The 20,202-nt window shown below is 42.0% G+C and overlaps 1 protein-coding gene across 2 annotated transcripts; it reads right to left on the reverse strand.

The window, feature by feature from the left end:
- Nucleotides 1-5,020: 5,020 nt before the first annotated feature.
- On the reverse strand, nt 5,021-15,386 carry LOC111345190 (uncharacterized). Of its 2 annotated transcripts, XM_022952463.2 has the most exons (14): nt 15,230-15,386; nt 15,057-15,153; nt 14,288-14,431; nt 13,771-13,878; nt 13,102-13,233; nt 11,864-11,961; nt 11,405-11,474; nt 10,977-11,001; nt 8,907-10,783; nt 7,239-7,349; nt 7,061-7,135; nt 6,715-6,772; nt 6,174-6,282; nt 5,021-5,335 (listed from the first exon to the last, which is right to left on the reverse strand). In XM_022952463.2, the coding sequence occupies exons 1-14, from the start codon at nt 15,262-15,264 to the stop codon at nt 5,161-5,163; spliced, it is 3,114 nt and encodes a 1,037-aa protein (XP_022808198.2). In that variant the 5' UTR covers nt 15,265-15,386; the 3' UTR covers nt 5,021-5,160. The 2 variants fall into 2 exon arrangements, with proteins under 2 accessions (XP_022808198.2, XP_022808203.2); XM_022952468.2 differs by lacking the exons at nt 15,057-15,153; nt 15,230-15,386 and adding an exon at nt 14,524-14,656.
- Nucleotides 15,387-20,202: the final 4,816 nt, after the last annotated feature.

A 20,202-nucleotide genomic window follows, 5' to 3' on the forward strand; every position in this document is an offset into this window, starting at 1 on the left:
ACGCCTTCGGTCTTCTTGGGATTAAGGCGTGAGCCGGAGCCTCGCTCGAAGGTGTTAATTAGGTTAAAAGCGCGGGTTATAGAAAATTCGTTAGCCAGTATTAGTGTTGTGTCATCAGCGTACTGAGACACTTTGCAGGTTTTAGTAGTGGAGCCCGGAATGGGGATGCCTTCTATTTTGGGATCGCGGCGGATTGCCTGCCCCAGGGTTTCCACGATGAGGCAGTATAATAGTGGGGATAGCGGGCAACCTTGTCTAACCCCCCGCTGGAGGGGGAAGGACGAGGAAAGCCAGCCGTTGTTAATCACCCGTGAGGTAATGTCCGTGTAAATCACCTGCACCCAACGGCGAAAGTCGGGCCCGAAGTTAAAGCGCTCGAGAACGCGTTGCAGGAATTTGTGATTGACGCGATCGAAAGCCTTCTCCTGGTCGAGGCTGATAACAGTAGCTGAGAGCTTTTTGTGCCCCGCGAAGTCGATCGTATCGCGCAAGAGGAACAGGTTTTCGAAAATGCTGCGTCCAGGAACGCCGCAAGTTTGACCTTCACTGAGGATATTTGGTAAAACCTTTCTCATACGGTGGGACAAGGCCTTTGTCGCAACCTTATAATCCAGGTTCAGCAGCGAGATCGGGCGCCAATTCTTAAGCGACAGTGGGTCGTCTTTCTTGCAGAGCAGGCGTAGGATGCCCTGGCGTTGCGTGGCTGAGAGAAAACCCTCGCGGAAAGAAAAGTTGAGCGTCTCCACGAGGTCACCCCCAATGGACCCCCAAAAGCGGGAGTAAAATTCGGCTTGAAAGCCGTCCGCTCCCGGCGATCTACCCGATTCCATTTGTAAAAGCGCAGCGTGACACTCGTCAAGGGTCAGCTGCCTTCGCAGAGTTTTTGTTCTTCGGATGACAAAGTGGAATCTAATTGTTCCAGGAGCCAGTCTTGACTCGCTGGGTCGACGGGTTCCTCAGTGTAGAGTTCCTTATAGAAGGCTCTGCATTCTCCGAGAATGCCCCGGGAATTTTTAACCGTGGTTTGGGGGGTCACGCGCAATTCGTGAATTGCGTTACGTGACTGGCGGGATTTTTCGAGCTGAAAAAAATACCGCGTCGGTTTCTCTCCCAGCTCGGTCCATTCCTCTTTGCTGCGGAGAATACACCCTGAGATGGCTTCGTCATCCAGAGCTCTCAAGCGATCATTGATCTCGAGCAGTTTCTGACAGTGAGCGGCACTGTTCGAGTCTGCCTGTGACGACAAGTTACGAAATTCCCGATCAAGAGCGGCTCGCTCGCGCCTGGGAGTGTTAGCGGCGGTCACGCTATGAGATATGGCAATCTCTTTCAGTTGTAGTTTGCCCGCATCCCACCAAACCCGGGGGTCGGTGAAGAGGGGCTTTTGAGATTGCCAGTGAGGCCAAAAAGTTTCCACTTCGGCGCAGAACTCGTCTGATTTTAGTAGCCGCGTGTTAAATTTCCAAATGCCTCGGCCTTGGGGATTTGAATTCCCTAATTGTACGTTAATTGACACTTGGTGGTGGTCTGAGTACGGGAAAATGTCGCTTTTGTGCGCACGCACTACTCATCTCCACGCGCGAGGAGTATACAACCGATCTAGCCGACAACCGACCGAATGTGGGCCGTTAAACCAGGTAGATAAACGACTAGTGGGGTTTTTGGCGCGAAAGACATCCTCGAGGGCAAGTTGGTCCGTCAATGCATACAAATCTGGAATTCCCTTATCCCCCAAGCTGTCATCGCCTCCCCATTTATCCAACCGGATGTCTGGAACACAATTGAAATCGCCTGCGATAATTATTTCTGTATTGTGCATGACGTAACGCCACAAATTCGCGAAGAACGTGACGCGTTGAGAAGGTTGATTTGGAGCGTAAATATTGAGAACTTGAAAAGAACGGGTGTCTGCTTTGATTTTCGCAGTGACAACCCGGCCCGCTGTGTCGATAGAAAAATTTTCCATTTTAACTGTGCTCCGGGGGTGGATAAGCAAGCCCACTCCGCCCGATCGCGTTGTGCCTGGAGACCAGCATGCGTGACCGCCCGAGTGTTTCTCCCACAGCTTACCTTTCGTGACATCCGGTAAATGTGTCTCCCGAAGGAGATAGATGTCAAAATTCTGCCGTTTGAGATGATTAAAAACTTTGTCCCGCTTGGGAAATTCGGCGATGCCGTTTACATTGAGTGAGCAAATAGACACCGCCATAATTAAAGGAAACGGAAAAATGAAGTTGAAAGCGAACAAGTCATTACAAACTAAGCGTTCAGGAAAAGTTTGTAGTCTGCCTGGGCGACTTGGAAAAATTCGAGAAGCCTCGCAAAAGCGTCAGCTTGCACAGTTCCAGTAAGCCCTTGCCATTGTTGTTGCGTGGCGTTGGAAACTTTTAGCTGGCGACCTCGTTGTTTTGTGTGATCACCGTGTTGGTGGTAACAGTAGTAGCCTTGGCACTTGTAGAAAAAAGCGGCCGGCGCCGCTTTCATAAATGCTTGTCTGTGAGTTCCTTGACGGGCCAGGGCGTTTAGAAAGTGAGTGAGTTCCTGTCCCGAGGGTTCCGAGAGCGTGGTGTTTTCCTGAGGGGTGGGCTGGTCAGGGGCGGTGTCGCTCGCGCTCGAGGACGGGTCATTTGAAGTTTCCCCTGTGGCGGCAGTAGAGGGCGTGGGGATGAATTGCTTGGCCGGAACACTCTCCTCGTCGCTGCTTTCTACAGGGTGGGGAGCGTCTCGTTTTCGGCGCGGGGCGGGTAACGGGGTGGTGTCCGTAGTGTCTTGCTCGTTAGAGGTGACAGCTTCTGCGTAGGTCGAAGGATGGCTTGAGAAAAGGTTCTGAGTCTCCTCTGAGCCCCAGTCCCGTGGGGCTGCGGCGATTTCGTCCAGCAAAGCGGACTCACTGGGGTCCTCTGGAGGGGACTCTGGCGGTGGTTGTGGGGGTGGAGGGGCTGGTTGTACCCGGCGCCTTCTGGGACAGTTTTTTACTACGTGCTCTGTGGACTGGCAACGATAGCACGTGCTAGGCTGTCCAGCATATTTAAAGCCAATTTCAACACCACCGATCACTAACCGTTTTGGAATGTCCCTCGTGATGTTAGTGAATTGTGCGACACGTATGCCGTTTTCAGTGTGTGTAAATCCTTCTTCAGGGTAGTGAAGTCGTCGTAATTTCGGCGATGCAAGCGTGCCATAGGTGTTGAGGAGTTGAATTAAATCGTCGTCAGGGAATTCCAATGCGACGAAAATCGAGACGTGAATCGATTTCGCGCCCAACAAGCGTGGTTGCTTTCGCTCATCTCCATAATCGAAGCCAGTATTCGCAAGTTCTGCCGCACATTCTGCGTCATCTAAGGTTATATCGAAGCATTTTCCTCCGAATTGGGGCACTATGCCGGTAATACGTTTCGCAAAATCAGGCAGGGATTTTGCGATGTTGATAGAATCAAGTTCCATAGAGTCATCGATGATTAATCGTACTGTTCGCCTGTGTGCGAAAACCGGCCTGGGACGGCTGAGCGCCATGTGTTTGCCAGAAAAAACACGCAAAACAGAACGCACAAACCGCCGTACTCATTCCTTCTTTGCTGTGAGAAACACGAAAACCGTCTGGCGTTAAGTTGTCTCGAAATTGGCCTCAAACACTCAGAAAAAAACGGACTAGTCTGCCTTTCGGACTAAGAACAGATATTACGCTCGAACTTAGCCAAAAGGCCGACCGACTTTACACTGTTTCGGCCTTCTGGGCCTCATCAGTGCAGTGCTGAAGCTATGATGGGGGAGAACCGATATGCATCCCCAAACGATCCCACACTTGTGGTATCGTCTAAATATGTGTCTAATACGCCTCTGGCGAACCACTGCATGATAGACTCTTTTTTGCCTTTTTTATTAATTTCCTGATAAATTATTTGCTTCAATCAGTATATATCAGTATATCAAGAATACCTCAGAGAAAACGGCCAGCTATGGCATCATGTGATCATTAAAAAAGTGAGCACACTTTTTTTTCACCGACTCTTTGTTGAGTTTTGGTACATATGTTTTCACCCTGTTATAATAACAATAGAAAATGTTGTGTCGTAACTAAGTATTCTTCCAGACGGATGGGCAAAGTTAAGAAAACAGCGTATTCCTTTCATATAATTGCGAATACACTTACAATGTTATGTCCGCTTTTCTTTCTCATATTAGTTCCTTCACAAAAATTTTAAACAAGGAATGGGTGTTAGCATATCAACTGGTCTGCGCTAAAACCTATTCAGCGCTCGCGGTAAACGAAAAGCACCAACTAATGACCTTTTTCAAACAAAATTTCAATTACATGAGCCGCTGCCGTTTTTACTGATCCGAAAGAACAGTGTCTGTAGATAAATTGTGTAAACTCTTCTGATAACCGAATCGTACAATTTCACTATGTGACCCAGTTAAGGTATAACCTTTTTTTTCACTCTAAATTTGCTTTGATTTCTCATTTGTTAATTAAGTTTCACTTGCTCTGGCTGTTTACTGTTTTCCTAACTAAAGTAAAAATCACCCGAGAGCAAAAAGCTCAGTTTCCAAAGATTTTGCTGCGTGCTTATTTACTCGCTCAATTGAGAATTATTCCTACTCCCTTCATTTTGATTTCATCTGTCGTAGCCAAAGCGTTCCGCAGAGTTATCCTTAGCTTTGACGTTGAAGCTTAGTTTCATTTGGCTCACTCTCACCCAGAGTTCAGAGTTCTACAGAAAAAAAAAAAAAAAGATTTAAAATGGAAGAGCTCATTCAGAGCCTAAGAACCAGTGTAATTGCAGACAAATTTCCACAGTCCATTAATCCCTTTCTGAGAGTTACGGAGTGGAAATTTTCAATCGCATTCAAAGCTAAAAAATTGTTTGACTACGAGTTTTCTCAAAAACGTATCAATGATTAATCGTAAGTTTTAACTGAAACGAGCGTTGTTGCAAGTAGCAGGAACAACGACAGGTTTCGCTTATCTTCGAATCCCAGAAATGAGTCAGCCTCGTTCTTAAGAAATGAAAGAAGGAAGGGAGGCAAACAAAAGCCTGGCTTTTCAGGCAGGTGTCTTCCTATTACAGGTAAGTGACCAAAAAGCTGACACACTTAAGATTTAATCGATAGATGACCGATTGATCAATTCACTGCCAATCACAGTAAAGATCCTCGTCTTTAGAAAACGTTCACTCCGTGCTCTTTGTGAAGGATTTTCGAGGCCCTTCTTTCAACTTGGCAAATCGGGTCACGAGGGAACGGGATTGTATGTCCAGTTCTGTTTGAGCCCTTCAAATGGAAGTACGCGCCTCGTCCCAGGTTACGTTTACCATATATCGTTGACAACCGGTTCCTACATGGGAGCAAATAATATATATAGGTCAACTTTTAACGTCGATTTTGTCGCCGCCACGAGGTACCTACACTAACTAACACACTCTTGTCGCCCACAAGCACAAATGCATGGCGGCGAACAAGCTTTGGGAGGCGGTCGAGGTTCTAGGAAGGGGGTGCGGTCACCTGAGCCCGGGAAGTATTTTAACCTATCTGCTCTCGGAAGTGATTGACTTAATATCTTTCAATACAAAAATACAAGTCCAGTTAATCGGAGTTTAAAATTCACAAACCTATCAGCTAGGGCTGTTTTCTTAAGATAATATTATTTTTTGAAGTAATTGAATAGCAGCCAGAGAGAGAATTCCAAATCAGGTCTCGGGGGTTAAAGGGTAACTTTTAACAGTACTAAAACAAGGGAAAACTCTGATGTGTGCATGACAGCAAGTGCTGTGAAACACCACCTCGCCTATTCCGTCTTCTAACTCAACTAATATGTACACATTAAATATATCTTATTAACCAAGCGCGAGGGCCGTACTGGGAGAATATCGGCCCGAGGTCTTGACAGTACGGACCGAGCGCAGCGAGGTCCGTACAAAAAAGACCGAGGGCCGATATTCTTCCAGTACGGTCCCGAGCAAGCTTGGTTAATAAGAGATTTATTATACGACTGAAGTTTAAAGGGACACAAGTGCGGTATCATTCGGGACCATTCGGGACAATGCCCAGTCCAATACTGAGAGAATATTGGACCGGCAATAGAGCATTTTGATCGGTTGAATTTAGTTATTGGCCCTCTGACTGCCCGAGTCGTGTAATAAGGTCTGTTATGCGCTGTTTTGTCGATCTAGTACCTAAGAGTAACATCCTTCAAGGTTGGACAATTTTCAAATTGCTCGTGTAATAGTTTGGTCGTCTCGCAGAACGAATGGTCCACTTGATATACAAGCTCATCAAGGTTGCCTAAAAAAACATGATACAGAAGAAAAACGTACATAAATAGCCCCTGAGAAACCCTACGTCAAACTGTTCATTATATTATGTGCAAATTACTTTTAGATGAAAGAAACCGCCCAATAGAAAATGATTAAATTTAAATTAAATGAATGAAACAAAGGCATGTGGATGTTTCAGAGTGCTACTGATGAGGGTTCTATTAACGCTAATAGGATCACATTTTTTCGGATGCATAAACAGTGAAGTAAAGATTTTGGCTTCTACATTATCTGTAAGTTATCCATTTGAATTAGAAAGAGCAACATTCGTAGGGTTGCAAAGTGAATTTTATCTGTACGTTTTGAAGTCTTGCGATGCAGTTCTTAAAATGTCTCAAGCGATGTATAAAATTGAAAACATGCGGCTTCTCATTTTCATGAAAAGTTTTCTGTACATTACCTTTCATGTTTCTCTCAAAGCTGTCATACAAAAGGAAACTATATTCGTCAGACTGTACCTGTATATGATAACACATCATTAGAAACTACAACCAAATCTTTCACACTTCTACGTTAACAGCTCTTTGCTTGAATTGAGCTCTTTATTTACTTCAGTCCTTTGGTAGATAGTTATAAAAATCAGAAACCTCAAACAAGCCTTTTTGGAAATTTCATGCTCACAACATTTGACTTAAAAGGTTCTCGCTACTTATTGGAATCATTTGGAGATAGTAAAACATTCACAGAAGGCTGGAGTAATTAACGTCTACAGGTTCTGAACAATGTATGTGCTGATCTCTACTTACGGGAACTGATTCATCACCCAAAGATTGTTTGACCAGAAACTCCAGTTCACCAAGTTGATTCAGTGACGTTTCCCACTGTAAACAGTCAAATAACTAGTTAAGGTTATGTTTACCAGAGAGATTCCGATGACTGTGGCGACAAATAAAAAAAAATGGTGTGGTTTATCCACATCCTCACCAAAGCCTTGATGCTGTTACAGTCATTGTTCAAACCCTCCTCGACCAGGAGAATGAGGACAACTTTAGAGTGGGCTTGTACATACAGATTCACATGAGTTAAGCCTTCAACCTATCAAATCAGAGCACGGAAAAAACGGTTAAAAAGTATTATATTCATTTTGGTCTTTCTTTTAATAGCTTTCCAAACTTCACGTGGCAAGTCTGGAAACTGGGCGATATCTAAAACTGAATCTGTAACTAACTCATTTCCTATTTTCTAGGAGAACGTTATGTGTGTGCTCAAGTTGAGAGCGGGATGCACCGTTGAAGGTGTTAGTGCGCGCGCGTTTATCTGATCTAAATTATTACGAATGAATGCGAATGCACACGCGCATTTATTCGAGCAGGTCAAAGACGACAAAATGAGCGTCTGAGCGTAAGATCATGAGAGTTTTTCAGTAACGTGCTGGCGCACACGCTGTCAGGTCAACTGGATAGAGACGCGTGGGTGCGAATGCACACGCGTGTGTTTATCGGACCAGTGAGAAATGAATGAGCGTGTGCACACGCGCTCCTGAGCGCCAGTAAGTGACTAAGGGGTGCAGATGCGCGCGCATATGCTTAAACAGGTAAGTGACGAATGAATGTGAATGCTAGCGCGCGTTGATGTGAGCTGGTCAGTGACGAAACAATGAGCGTGCGCGCGCGCGATCATGAGGGCTTATTAGGGACGAATTGGGGACGGGTCGATGATGAAATAATAGGGAACTTTAGCATCACGTTTACGGCAAACGGCGAACATGAGGAGGTCACGTGACCACCGCTTTGCCGTCACGTTTGAAGTTTGCGGTTCCAGTTTCGACGGGAAGAAGGCGCTCCAGCCGTAAGACTTACGGGAAGGTTTTTTGGCCACTTAACGAAACCAACTTACGTTTGACACTTTTCGTAAGAATTTTCTACCATTTATGGATCCAAATGTGGTTTTTTGTGATTAAGAAAACAATGTATTTTGCATGGAAGAAAGCCGAGTGGCGAAAGAACTTGAAAACAAAATGGCGGCTCGAAGTTCCTAAACATGTGCATGCAAAGAAGCACAGTTATGGTGTTCTGTATCAATGTATGCCTTCTTCCATTTCTAGAAAATGCCTTTTAGATAGCCAAACACTTGCCAAGAGGTGATGCTGGCGACCGAGGTTGGCCCAGCGAAGGCCAAAATGTCCCGCTGATTATAAGGAAATTCTGAGGGTTTTTTCCCCTATTTTTTCGGAAGACAAAAAAACCCGTCGTGCTCTCAGGGCGAGCTTGTAGAAAAAGGATGAATGGCCTTATCTCAAAATACCTTGAAGAAGATAAAAAGGCTGTTAAAAGGTAGGCTTTTCTCGCCAAAAGACGTCAACGCCATGGTAAATTCAATTTTGGTGACGACGGCAAATGGGAACCTCAAACCGCTAGCAGCCGTTTGCCGTTTGCAGTAAACGCGATGCTAAAGATCCCTAATAAGAATGCACGTGCGCGTTCAAGTGACGAGTGAAAGCGCACGTGCACGCGATCATGCAATCTCATAGCTGACCACAGAACCAGGCATATAATGAGTTTGACTAACTTTAAAGTGGGTCCTTCATGAATCTTTTGAAAGAATGGAAACGACGTGGAAAATGATGAAAAACAAAGTTCCTAAAGCACTTACTTGATTCATGTCATCTCCTCCTTCTTCGTACAGCAGTAACTCTTCCCTTTCCCTACTTGTGGAGGAGGGCGCGTCACCCAAAGGCGGTTCAAACCATTCAGGCGATTCCTCATCCTCCATTTCTTCAAGAGCAAGGTCAATCGGTGGTAAGTCGGTGTCATCAGTCACGTATGTCCCTTCTAGGCCATTTGTGACAAAAATCCCAGAATCATGTTCAACTATGTCAATGGGTGGTACAGAATGAATTCCCTCGGACACCAGAGCGAGTCCGTCAGACGCAACACCTTTATCAACTGAATTAGCATGTTGAGACGCGTTGTTCTCCACACTGGCCAACGAATCTCGCGTATCTTTTGCAATACTGGTATTCAAGCACGCAAGCGACTTATCCAAAAATTTCTCAGGTCCCATGTTGAGATTACGAATTGGAAACGAATCGCATACTATCGGGGTCTTGATTAAATCGCTTCTCAAGCTGTTTCCTTTGTTGAGGCTTAAATCAGACGGATCCGACTTTTCAGCGACATCTGCAGCATATGATAGCCTACTGTCCTTTCCTTCGTTGCAGACACTATGATCAGATAAGGGAAGATTTGTTTCTAAAATAACTGGAGGATTAGCGACTGAGAGCTTCCCCAACGTTTGTTCCCCAGAACAAGAATTCTCATTTGTGAGAGTTTTGCTGGATTTATCCGCACCGCATTTACGTCCAGATTGACAAAAAGAGTTACCACACGACATATCACTTGATTTTTGTAACGCAAAGCACGCCTGGCAACACGCAACGCGATTCGTAACGTTTTTATCACCCTTATTTTTCATCTGGGAATTCTTCTGATGAGCTATGTCTACAGCCTGAGTTATGAGATCGTCCAAAATTAACTTACACATTTCTACCTCGTGACTGGAAAAAGACTTAATTGAACAGTAACTCGATCGTTCACACGAAGACGATGAACTACAGAGCACTCTTTGGTCTGTTTCCTCTTCATGTTGCTGCCTTTCACACGGCAAACTGGAACAGTCAACTACTTTTCCACTTCCGGATGAGGCATTACAGGGCATCTCTGTGCGCTTTTCTTCCCCATACTGTTGCGTCTCGCATTGTAAATTGAGATTTTCAATGACATTTAACCCAACCACATCAACGGTTTCCATAACTACGCTAGTATCGGTAGATAACGAACTTTCAAAAGAACTGCTGTCAAAAACCGAGACAGAACTTGTCGCTCCAAATTCAATCCCAGCTCTCCCACCTTCCGAGTCTGCGCCGTCTTTCTCGGCCCTTTTCTCAGCTGAGGTAGAGGTCACATTTTCATTGTTTCTCTCACTTTCATTTGCAGTTTTACATCTTTCTTCCACAGTTGCCACAATGGTACCGCGACCTTGTTCGTTCGCTGGTGCAGTTTCATCAGACTCCACCACAAGGTTCGTCTGCACCACAAGCGTTTCACTTGACTCGTTTTTAAGCAGTTGGTGAGTAGAGTCTTCATGATCTGCAACTCGAGAATCGCCATTAGGGCTCTTAGTTGTCTTGAGAGGTGTACCAGAAGCGAGATCTTTTGTTGTAGAATTTCTTTCTCTTCCTGGAGATCCAAAATCTAATCCCCCATTTGACTTTGCACGAAGATCACTAGAGAGTCGAGTCAAGCTGTCGTTAAAGTGCTTACTATCATTTGCATTACTTTTCCGCCGGTAGGACGAATCCCTTACAGTAGCCGAGGAGACTGTCGTGTATACATCTGGAAATGTCTTAGACGATTGTCTCGAAGGCGGCTGTCTATACGCAGATTGGGCCAAAGCATCGTAAAGGTTTAGGTATTCAGACAAAGTGAGGAACGCATTCAGGATACGAACACCAAACGGGAGAGAACATTCTAGAAAAAAAATAACCTCAGCGTCAAATGTAAAATATCCATTCCCACCACCTACTCACGAAGTCGTAGAAAACGGTCCCAGAGCTAGTTGTCAAACCAAAACAAAGTAAGGAGAAAGCGAGATGCCTTGTCAGGGCAGCTGTTTCCTGACACTTACTTTGGTTCTAAGCAGATTAATACAAATAAAGCTCACCAGTTTTAACGGGCCTTGAAGGATGCTGTATCAAATATAAAAAAGTAATGATAATATTAAGAAATAAATATATCATTCGACCACTAAATTACACACAATAAATATAACATTGAGTATAAATTAATGAAAGAACGAAAAAGGAAAAGAAATATCACCGTCATGACTAAAAGTGCACAAAAAAGTTTAAAGTAAGTTCTAGCAAAGGAAGTAAAAACCCAGGATGTTTAGGAAATTGATTAGCATAAGGGCAGACGGTTACTTTTCTCCTTCTTCGTTTAGTTTCGTTTCCATTGGGAAGACATCACAGGTGAGAGACAGTGTCTGAGCAAACGTCCAAAGCCTTGGCAACTTCTCAAAAATGCTTCGCTGTGTGTCGTATTTTAAACTATTTTTACAGTGTTCGGAAATGTCCTTATTCTGTTGCTTACATGACTTTGATAAGGCTTAAGAAGAAGAAGCCTCTCTGTTATGGATGGCTCCAACTGACTGCACAAGATCCTGAAAAAATACACAATAACAGAACAATACTTTAACTGATTTCATAACTTAGATATAATTTTTCTAAGTGTGGAATTATAAAAACAGATTATTACTTTTTCCATTACTACGAGAAACACCTCTTGTGATAGTCCATTTATTGTTCATTTCCAGACCTCAGAGGCTGACCTAAATTCAAAGGTGGACAACACCAGATGAATACTTCTGCGCTTTACACCTCATTTGAGAGTTGCTTTGTGGTGGGCAAAGGATCTTTAAGGGCGGCGAAACCAAAATGACAGCCATAGTTCTACATGGAGTTGAGCTGTTTGATAATGCTTTTGATGATGTACTTCTTGCTAATGAGACGTTTGAAGGTACAAACAGGATTGAATATCATTAATGCTTACTTGTTTCGGTAGAGAATGCACCCTCCAAGAACATGTTTTCTACGTTGGCATGCTTGGAGAAAGTATGATGCCTTTGTAAAACAAGTGGCTGCAACTCTCTGTCAACAAAAAAAAAAGTCAGTTTAACAAAGGAATAACGATGTTTGGAGTTTGATACTGGGATGAAAGGATTTTCTAAATAAGTGTACATGACTATGGAGTAACACAGGGTCTGGGATGGACCAAGGAAAAATAGGGACAGTGAAAACAGAAGATAGACAGGAGAGAAATGGATGGGTAACAGGAAATAATATGGGGTAAGATGGGAGGGTACTGGGTGAGAGCAGACATAACATGACTCGATGAAATAGAATGGGTGGGTTGAGAGGGGATAGATGAAATAGAATGATTCGAGAATATATATGTATGATGCATGATCCTCGCAGTAGAGAGCGCTATTTATGCAATAGCGAAAATCAGACCTGAAAAAAAATCAGGCCTGTACGGGATTCGAACCACTGACCTCTGCGATACTAGTGCAGCGCTCTACCAATTGAGCTAACAAGCCAACTGGGAGCAGGCCGTTACGTATCTAATACCGCAGTTCAAAGTATATGAACTTCATATATTCATTGTATCAGAGAATATATAGTAAGCAATGACAAGGGATGGGAGATTACTTGAGGCTGGACGAGAAAAGATGAGTGTATAGGATGGGATGAGTGGGCAAAAATGAGATGGCACAAAATAGAATGAGATAGGCTGAGATGAGAAGAGACTAGATGGCAAATGATTGAATTAAACAGGATGGGATGGAAATAGTGGAGAAAGGGTGAATGAGCATAGAATATGATTGAAAAGTGAATGGTCAGTGTAGAAGGAGATGAAATGAGATAAAATAAGAGGACAAAAGATGAGATGAGGAGGGACAGAAATGAGTGGGAAAGGAGAAGCTGAAAGAAAATAGATGTTGATCGAGTGGAATTGGGTGAAACAGGATAGGATAAGAATGGATAAAATGCATTGGGGTGGGTCAAAAATGGGATTGGATGGGATTAGATAAAATATTGTGAACACTAAATTTGTGATCAAGTAAAATTCCCAGACCAAAGAAAGTGATTGTAAGACTTTCATCTAGGGTGACCATAGCTCAGATTTCATGTTAACACTTTTTCCTCACTGCAATCAAGCATTTCAAATTGATACTGTTTCTTCCAAAATACACCAACAAAAGCACAATAAAGCTTCATAACACATACTTTGGGCAGATCAAGAAATGGCAAAGGATCAAACACTCCTGGTAGGAAATCACCATAATGACGGACAAAATGTAAATAACAGTCCCAGATCATACTCATCCAAGTCAGGAACATCTTTTGACTCTCACACATCTGCAAAAAGTTAAAACATTCCACCAATTACATTACAAATAATGAAATTGCAAGCATGAAGATAAAATCAACTACTAGTTCTGCCAAGTTGATCCTATAATATCATAGTAATTTACATTTTATGAAGTAAGGTGAACCCAAGATCAAGAGTTATTTACACACAGTGTATTAGCATATTCAGTCACTGGCTTTGATCTATTATTATTACACGACTCGGGCAGTCAGAGGGCCAATAACTAAAATCAACCAATCAAAATGCTCTATTGCCGGTCAATATTCTCTCAGTATTGGACCAGGCACTGTCCCGAATGGTCCCAAATGGTACCGCACTTACGTCCCTTTGAACTTCAGTTGTATAATAAATCTCTTATTAACCAAGCTTGCTCGGGACCATACTGGAAGAATATCAATCCTCGGTCTTTTTTGTATGGACCTCGCTGTGCTCGGTCCGTACTGTCAATACCTCAGGCCAATATTCTCCCAGTACGGCCCTCGTGCTTGTTTAATAAGATATATGTATTGTACTTCTCAACTGACCATTCTGATTCGCTCCAATGAACCATGGTAGAAGGTGAAGGTACTGTGAAGTGTCTGTAGTTGTGTTATCAATAGTGAGTCAGGCTCATTAAGGCTCCCTCCAAGTGCCTGGAATAAAAGTTGTGAACTCTGAGCCAAAGAAAGTACACACAAAGTTGTACATACCACCATAAGGTTTGCATAGCAACTATATGACAGCTGAGTTAGGGATGAAGAGTTATCATGTTTCTATATAAGTTGCTAGAAAACAAAGTTTGCTTCAAATACACTTTCAGTTTCTAGATGTTTTGAATAATTTATTAATAATGGAATAAAAATTTCTCTGTAAGACTTAACTCCAAAGTGCCTTGTTTATAAGAGCTAGCTACCTACCTAACATATGGTCAAACTGGTACTCCATTCATATTACATGTATAAAAAACACATCATTAAATTATGTTATTGAATAAACACAGTTTTATTGCCCTATGCAAGTATATTGAATTGAACATCAATAAAATTTATCTGCAATCATTACCAGGGTGTATTTGCCAGAATGAACAGTTGCCACTTTCTCTGACTGCAGTTTACAAAGGGCTGGTCTGGCTTGAAGAAAGCCATGCATAAATTGTGACATTCCAACAAGTTGTCCACATACTGAGACTCGATCTTCAATGGATGCCTTTCAAAGGAATAAAAATCAGCTTAGGCACAAAGCTAACCATCGCAGTTTTATTGAACAAGTTTTCTGACTGTCAAATCTGAGAGAATTACCCAGACAGTTCTTTTGTCTTCGGTTAAACAAAATTTGTTGGAGCTGTGGTAGCCTGATGGCTGGTGAGCTGTACCCTGGATCAAAAGGTCTAGGTTTGAGGTCTAGCCTGAGGTTCCCCAATACCCATCTACACCCCAGGTGGAGGCAGCGACTGTAAGACTAAATTCAAGTGTCTCATATGAGAAGAAAGCCCAAAGCTTTCAATCTAGATGCAATAACATTATGCCACTGCATTTACGTGATCTCTGATTTATCATAAATTGAACAGTTATACTTATAATAACTCAAATGTGACATAAATAATTGACACAAAGTTCAGGTTCCAAAAGCATCGGGACAAGTGCTAAGAAAGAAGCAAATGAGTACAATAACAAGCTGATTGTTAGACTCGGTAAGGAGTAAACTGATGTTAACAGAGCGTAAACTTGAATAATCCCTTCAAGTGTGAGATGCGGATGTATTTGGAAACGGCTCAATCCGAGACAATTATTGAACTTACGTAAGAACTAAAAAAGGGAACCAAAAACATTACCGATGGAGGATAGAAGTAGACGATTGCATTTTCAGGTGGATCTGCTTCCTTTTTCACGGCATCTCGATCGTAAACAAAGAATACGAGGCCCTCAAAACTGCAATTGAAATTAGAGTTTTTCTGTTGTCGAATCAGTTCATTTCGACAAATCCAAATAATTCAACATACAATACCTTGTTGCTCGTACAGGGGCGATTAGAGCGGTCATATAGTTACCGGTTTTTACAAAAGTAAGTCAATACACGAATCACTTTTCAGGGAAGAACGGAAGAAAGATTAAATAAACCCCTGTGGCGTGATGATCAAGGAGCGGCAAAGTATGCGTGTCACGAGAAGCTTAGCAACCGCCCTCGTTTCACGTGAGGGTTACACGTTCTATATACCCTCAAAAGCGGCTCGTACTAGTTTCCTCGCGCGGGGAACTGATAACTCTTGCGTCACACGCGAGAGAAACGTGGGAAAGAAGCGCGAGATGTCGCGCGAGATTAAAAGACGAAAATTTACAACAAAGATGGCGGCGCGAGGATTTTTTTCTACTTTTGTGAGAAGTTCACCTAAGAGTGTGTATTTGATGTGTTGTGCGGGCACTGTGAATGCAGGAGATAGAAACTAAGATAAAAAGACGATTTTCGGAGAAGTAAAGGTTGCTTTACTTCACATCTAAAAGAAATAATCAACCGATATGAAATCTTGCGACGGCGAAAAAAGAAGAACTCAAGTGAAGGATAATCTACCTGAAGTGGAAGAAGACTTTGAAACTTAAAGGGAAATATTATATAGCCTGAAGTCGTGTGTAGGATTTTTAAGATGAGCCTGGGAGGCTGTCTTTGACAGCTGTTTAATGATTTTCTTAGCGGTAAACGTCTGTAAACATCAGATCGTAGGCGGTCGCGCGAACACACGCAATTGTCAGCGGTAGCTATAACAGATCATGAGCAAATGTCGATCTTATAGAATCCAGATTTTTAAATGCGCGAGAACGCGCGTGGAAATTGCTAAACTCACGAAAGCTATTGCATGAAAACAAGTCCGGTGACCCCTTCTTTTTATTGGTCCAATATGATAATAACGTCGAAAGGAATCATCAGGAAAAAAAATGGAAAATTCTACGGAAGGAAATTTGCGATGTGTGAAAATTTCCTTTTTTCTAGATTTTCTGAAATTCCGCTTCGCAGAATTTTTTAAAAACCTTTGTGCATTTTCCTTTTCAAATGCCAAAAGCAATCACTGAAAAAAATCACGGGGTCACCGGGTTAGTTTTCGAATTATTTAAGCCACAAGCTAAAAAATACGTCTGAATAAGCCTATGAAAGCGTTGCCATGGAAACTGCTAGTGACGAAATGACATCTATTTTTGGATAACCAATGATTATATAATTCAACCCCGTAAAAGTGTTCAACTGGCCTTGGTCAGTCTTTCTGTTGTATTCTTTCAAAGTTACAAACCATCAAAAAGATGAAAACCGGTACGAGCCACCTTAATTGATTTTGTTAGTTTGTTAGTTAATTAGTTTGTTCGTTTTTCGCGTTGGAAATTGATAAATGATACAAATAAAGATTTTTGCACAGTTATTAAAAAATCAGCGATGAAAAGAACTCTGTTTTCCACCCTGGAACAAAGTGTACAAACTTTTACGCTTCGAGTCAAGAAAGAAAATGTAGGCTAGCTCATAAGAGAGTTTTGAAGTTTTGTTTGAGATGATCTGGGATGTTTTTTTCGTGTTAAAAGTTACTTTTTAAAAGATGTTTTAAAACCTGACTCGGCGACTTTCATTTCTTATCAACGTTAAAAAAAAAAAAACTCTATACAGTTTTTCTTCTTAATACCTTAATATTAAATATAGTTTAATGTTATTTCCATATAAAAAAAATTGCAAAATATATTGTCAGGGTTTAATTTTTCATTTCTGGTAGCCTGGGGGGGGGGGGGGGGGTACCAGAAATGAAACCCTTAACTTTCATAAGGTCGATCCCATCTTGAGTCAAAACTGAAAGTACACCCTACCTACTAACTTAAACAAGGTTCTATCACTTAAAAAACTAAATAGGAGAGTTATAATTATATCTTCTCTACCCTGTGAGGGATAGAAAGATGGCGCTAGCTGTTAACTCTTTCAAAATAGCAAGAAGTTGTCACCTGTTACTCGTTTTCCGAGTGAAGAAGCTTATGCGGACTACTACTTTGACCAATCATTTATTTATTTAATGATTTGTACCAAGTACTGGAGCTGAAACAATAGGACTTGGGTCCCCTACGAGGTTTAAGCTCCAACAAACCCACCCATCCAACCCCAGGGGAAGACATCCATCACATAGTAATCTCGTGCGTGGGAAATTCCTACCCCTAACCCTGCAGGAGACGGGACCTCCATTTATTCGTCCCTATCCGAGAAATAGAGGATATTACATGGCCGCGCGGGGATATGAATTTTATCTTCGAGTGCTGAAAGTATCTCTCACGAGTGAGCGCAGCGAATGAGGGAAAGATACTTTCAGCACGAGAAGATAAAATTCGTATCCCCAAGCGGCCATGTAATGTTCTGTTTATTATATGATACTGATGAAATTTCCACATAAAAGACAACTTTTTTTATTCATTTTCGAAACAGCAATTGGGTAATTATGTTAGTAACCATGGCCACACCAATATCCTCACACGTAAAAGATAAAAATAGTATCTTCACTGCGCGCGGTGAAGATATGATTTTTTAGTAAAAGGAGAAATCCTGGTATTTCATCGGTATCTATATACTAAGACTAGAATATCTAACCATTTCTTAATGTTATAGAAAGGTACCATATTCTTCTCAATTATTTTAAGATCTTGAGTGTTGGTCTGGCCGGGGCTCGAACCCTCGACCTCCCGCACAACAGTCCAGCGCTCTATCCATTGAGCTAACATGACAAAACCCTTCTTTTTGTGAAAGTAAACACCATTGTTATTAGCTGCCAGCATTTACAAAGGGTCAAAATGATCTAGAGGGAAGGAAACATTAATAAATGTCTCAGCCAAAGTTACTCAATCATTGCACACACTTGAGATATTAAATATATCACCTCATTTAATGGAAGCAAGAGAAATTGGTTTTAGATAAAGATAGTTAAATTTTTTTTAGGAAAAAAATTTCAGAAATTCATGATAACAATGACAATTTTTTAAGTTTTATTTCTTATTTCGCAGCCAAATTGTGAAACAAAGTGACAGCGCAAGAAGTGTCCCTATTCAACCTTCTCCCCTTTGATCTTCCGTAGAATATTTAGCGTGATATACAGAAAAACTTTGTCAGCATATTTTTAACAATCTCTCTTACTTCTGTGACCCTCCAGCAATAAACAATAAGATTTAGTGACGAGTTGAAATAAACAAGACTGATGGCAACAAACTTTGCAATAGCTGACGTAGAATCAGCGGGAGAAAGGCTTAAGCGCAAAGTATATAACAACTGTAAAAGGTGTATAGCATACTACCAAAACGAGGTGAACCCACAATGCGGCTGAAACTGACTTCTTAAACTTCACCATGTTCATTCGAAAAGCTCTATTCTGTTGAGTCCAGGGAAGATTGCCCTGCACCTGTACTCGCACATGTGACTTTCTTAGCACCCAGTATATTTTTAGGTAACAAAATGTTGAGGTGGCTAAACACAGCAATACCAATACCCAGCAGATGACAACTAAAACACGAGCATTCCAGAAAGCTGTTTGTTATATTTTGAACAAAGGAAATGAAGAGGAAAATTTGGACTCGTTTAAAAGTCACGACTTGTCTATATCTTAAACTCAGTGTAAGCGCAAGTAGGCGGTCCATACTGATTGCTGTAAGGACACTTAAAGACACACCACATAAATTACGCCGAAAACGTACCCTGCAACTCTTGGTAATTAAGGTGGCTAAACACAGTTTTCGCCTACGCTTTTGCTGATGCAACTCAGGATTGCAAAAAAACTAACATGCTGTCAATAGAGTGGTCATTTTTTTTATTCAACACGTACTCGCACTATCTGTGCTATTTTTCTTTATAGTTGGCGCAGCGTATTGAGGGCTTTAATCTTTTATTACAAAGATATGTTAGAAAAGTCAACGGTGCAAAGAACCCAGCAATTCTCAACTTTTTCATCTTTACCGAAAGAACCCAGTTAAATGCAGCGCATGCGTGGTAAGTAAAAAAATTGCGATTGAATGGAAAATTGCTTTCTCGGAAATATGCCTATTTCTTGAGAAACATTCATTAGAATTTTACGAAATTTGGCACAAAAATACTTTAGGAAACAAGTAACTGGAGTATTGAAAAAAATTGATTTGAAACAAAGGAAATTCTAGAAAATCGAATAAACCTTCAACAAGGGATAATTAAAGATCTCTCTGTTAAATTGTTAGCAAAATGGTGTTAACTTGTGAGTATCGTTACAAGCTCGTTGTATGCAAATTATAAAGGAAATCTAATGACTAGATTTTCTACAAAGAAACAAAACCGATTTTAATTGCCTGTTTATTCTATTCATGTCCCCATGGCAATGTCACATACGTCAGCTTAGTATCAAAAAAACAAAGTTTGTGTTGTTAACTTGCTTGCTGCCAGTTTGGCGACCGAGCGATCAAGGGTTTTAGAGAAAATGGTGAAAGAAACAAAGGTATCAAAAACTGTAAATTGGCCACCGTTACGGTTATAAAAGCTGACGTTTCGAGCGTTAGCCCTTCACTCCGACGAAGGGCTAACGCTCGAAACGTCAGCTTTTATAACTGTAACGGTGGCCAATTTACCATTTCAACTTTGTTGATATATTCAAATTATTTCGTTACCCCCACCCACGCAGCGCCAAACAGTTTCTTTAGAAACCATCAGCTTTTATCAAAAACTGTGTTCAGCCACCTTAAGTAACAGAGTTTCCAGTTTTCGCCGGCTTTTGATAAATATTAAGTTACACTAATGATGGGCGAGACCAATATCCCTACCAGGAGGTCGGTGACCAATATCCCTACCAGGAGGTCGGTGACCAATATCCCTACCAGGGGGTCGGTGACCAATATCCCTACCAGGAGGTCGGTGACCAATATCCCTACCAGGGGGTCGGTGAGCAATATCCCTACCAGGGGGTCGGTGACCAATATCCCTACCAGGGGGTCGGTGACCAATATCCCTACCAG

The sequence above is a fragment of the Stylophora pistillata genome, chromosome 13 (assembly GCF_964205215.1).
Source record: "Stylophora pistillata chromosome 13, jaStyPist1.2, whole genome shotgun sequence".
NCBI lineage: Eukaryota > Metazoa > Cnidaria > Anthozoa > Scleractinia > Pocilloporidae > Stylophora > Stylophora pistillata.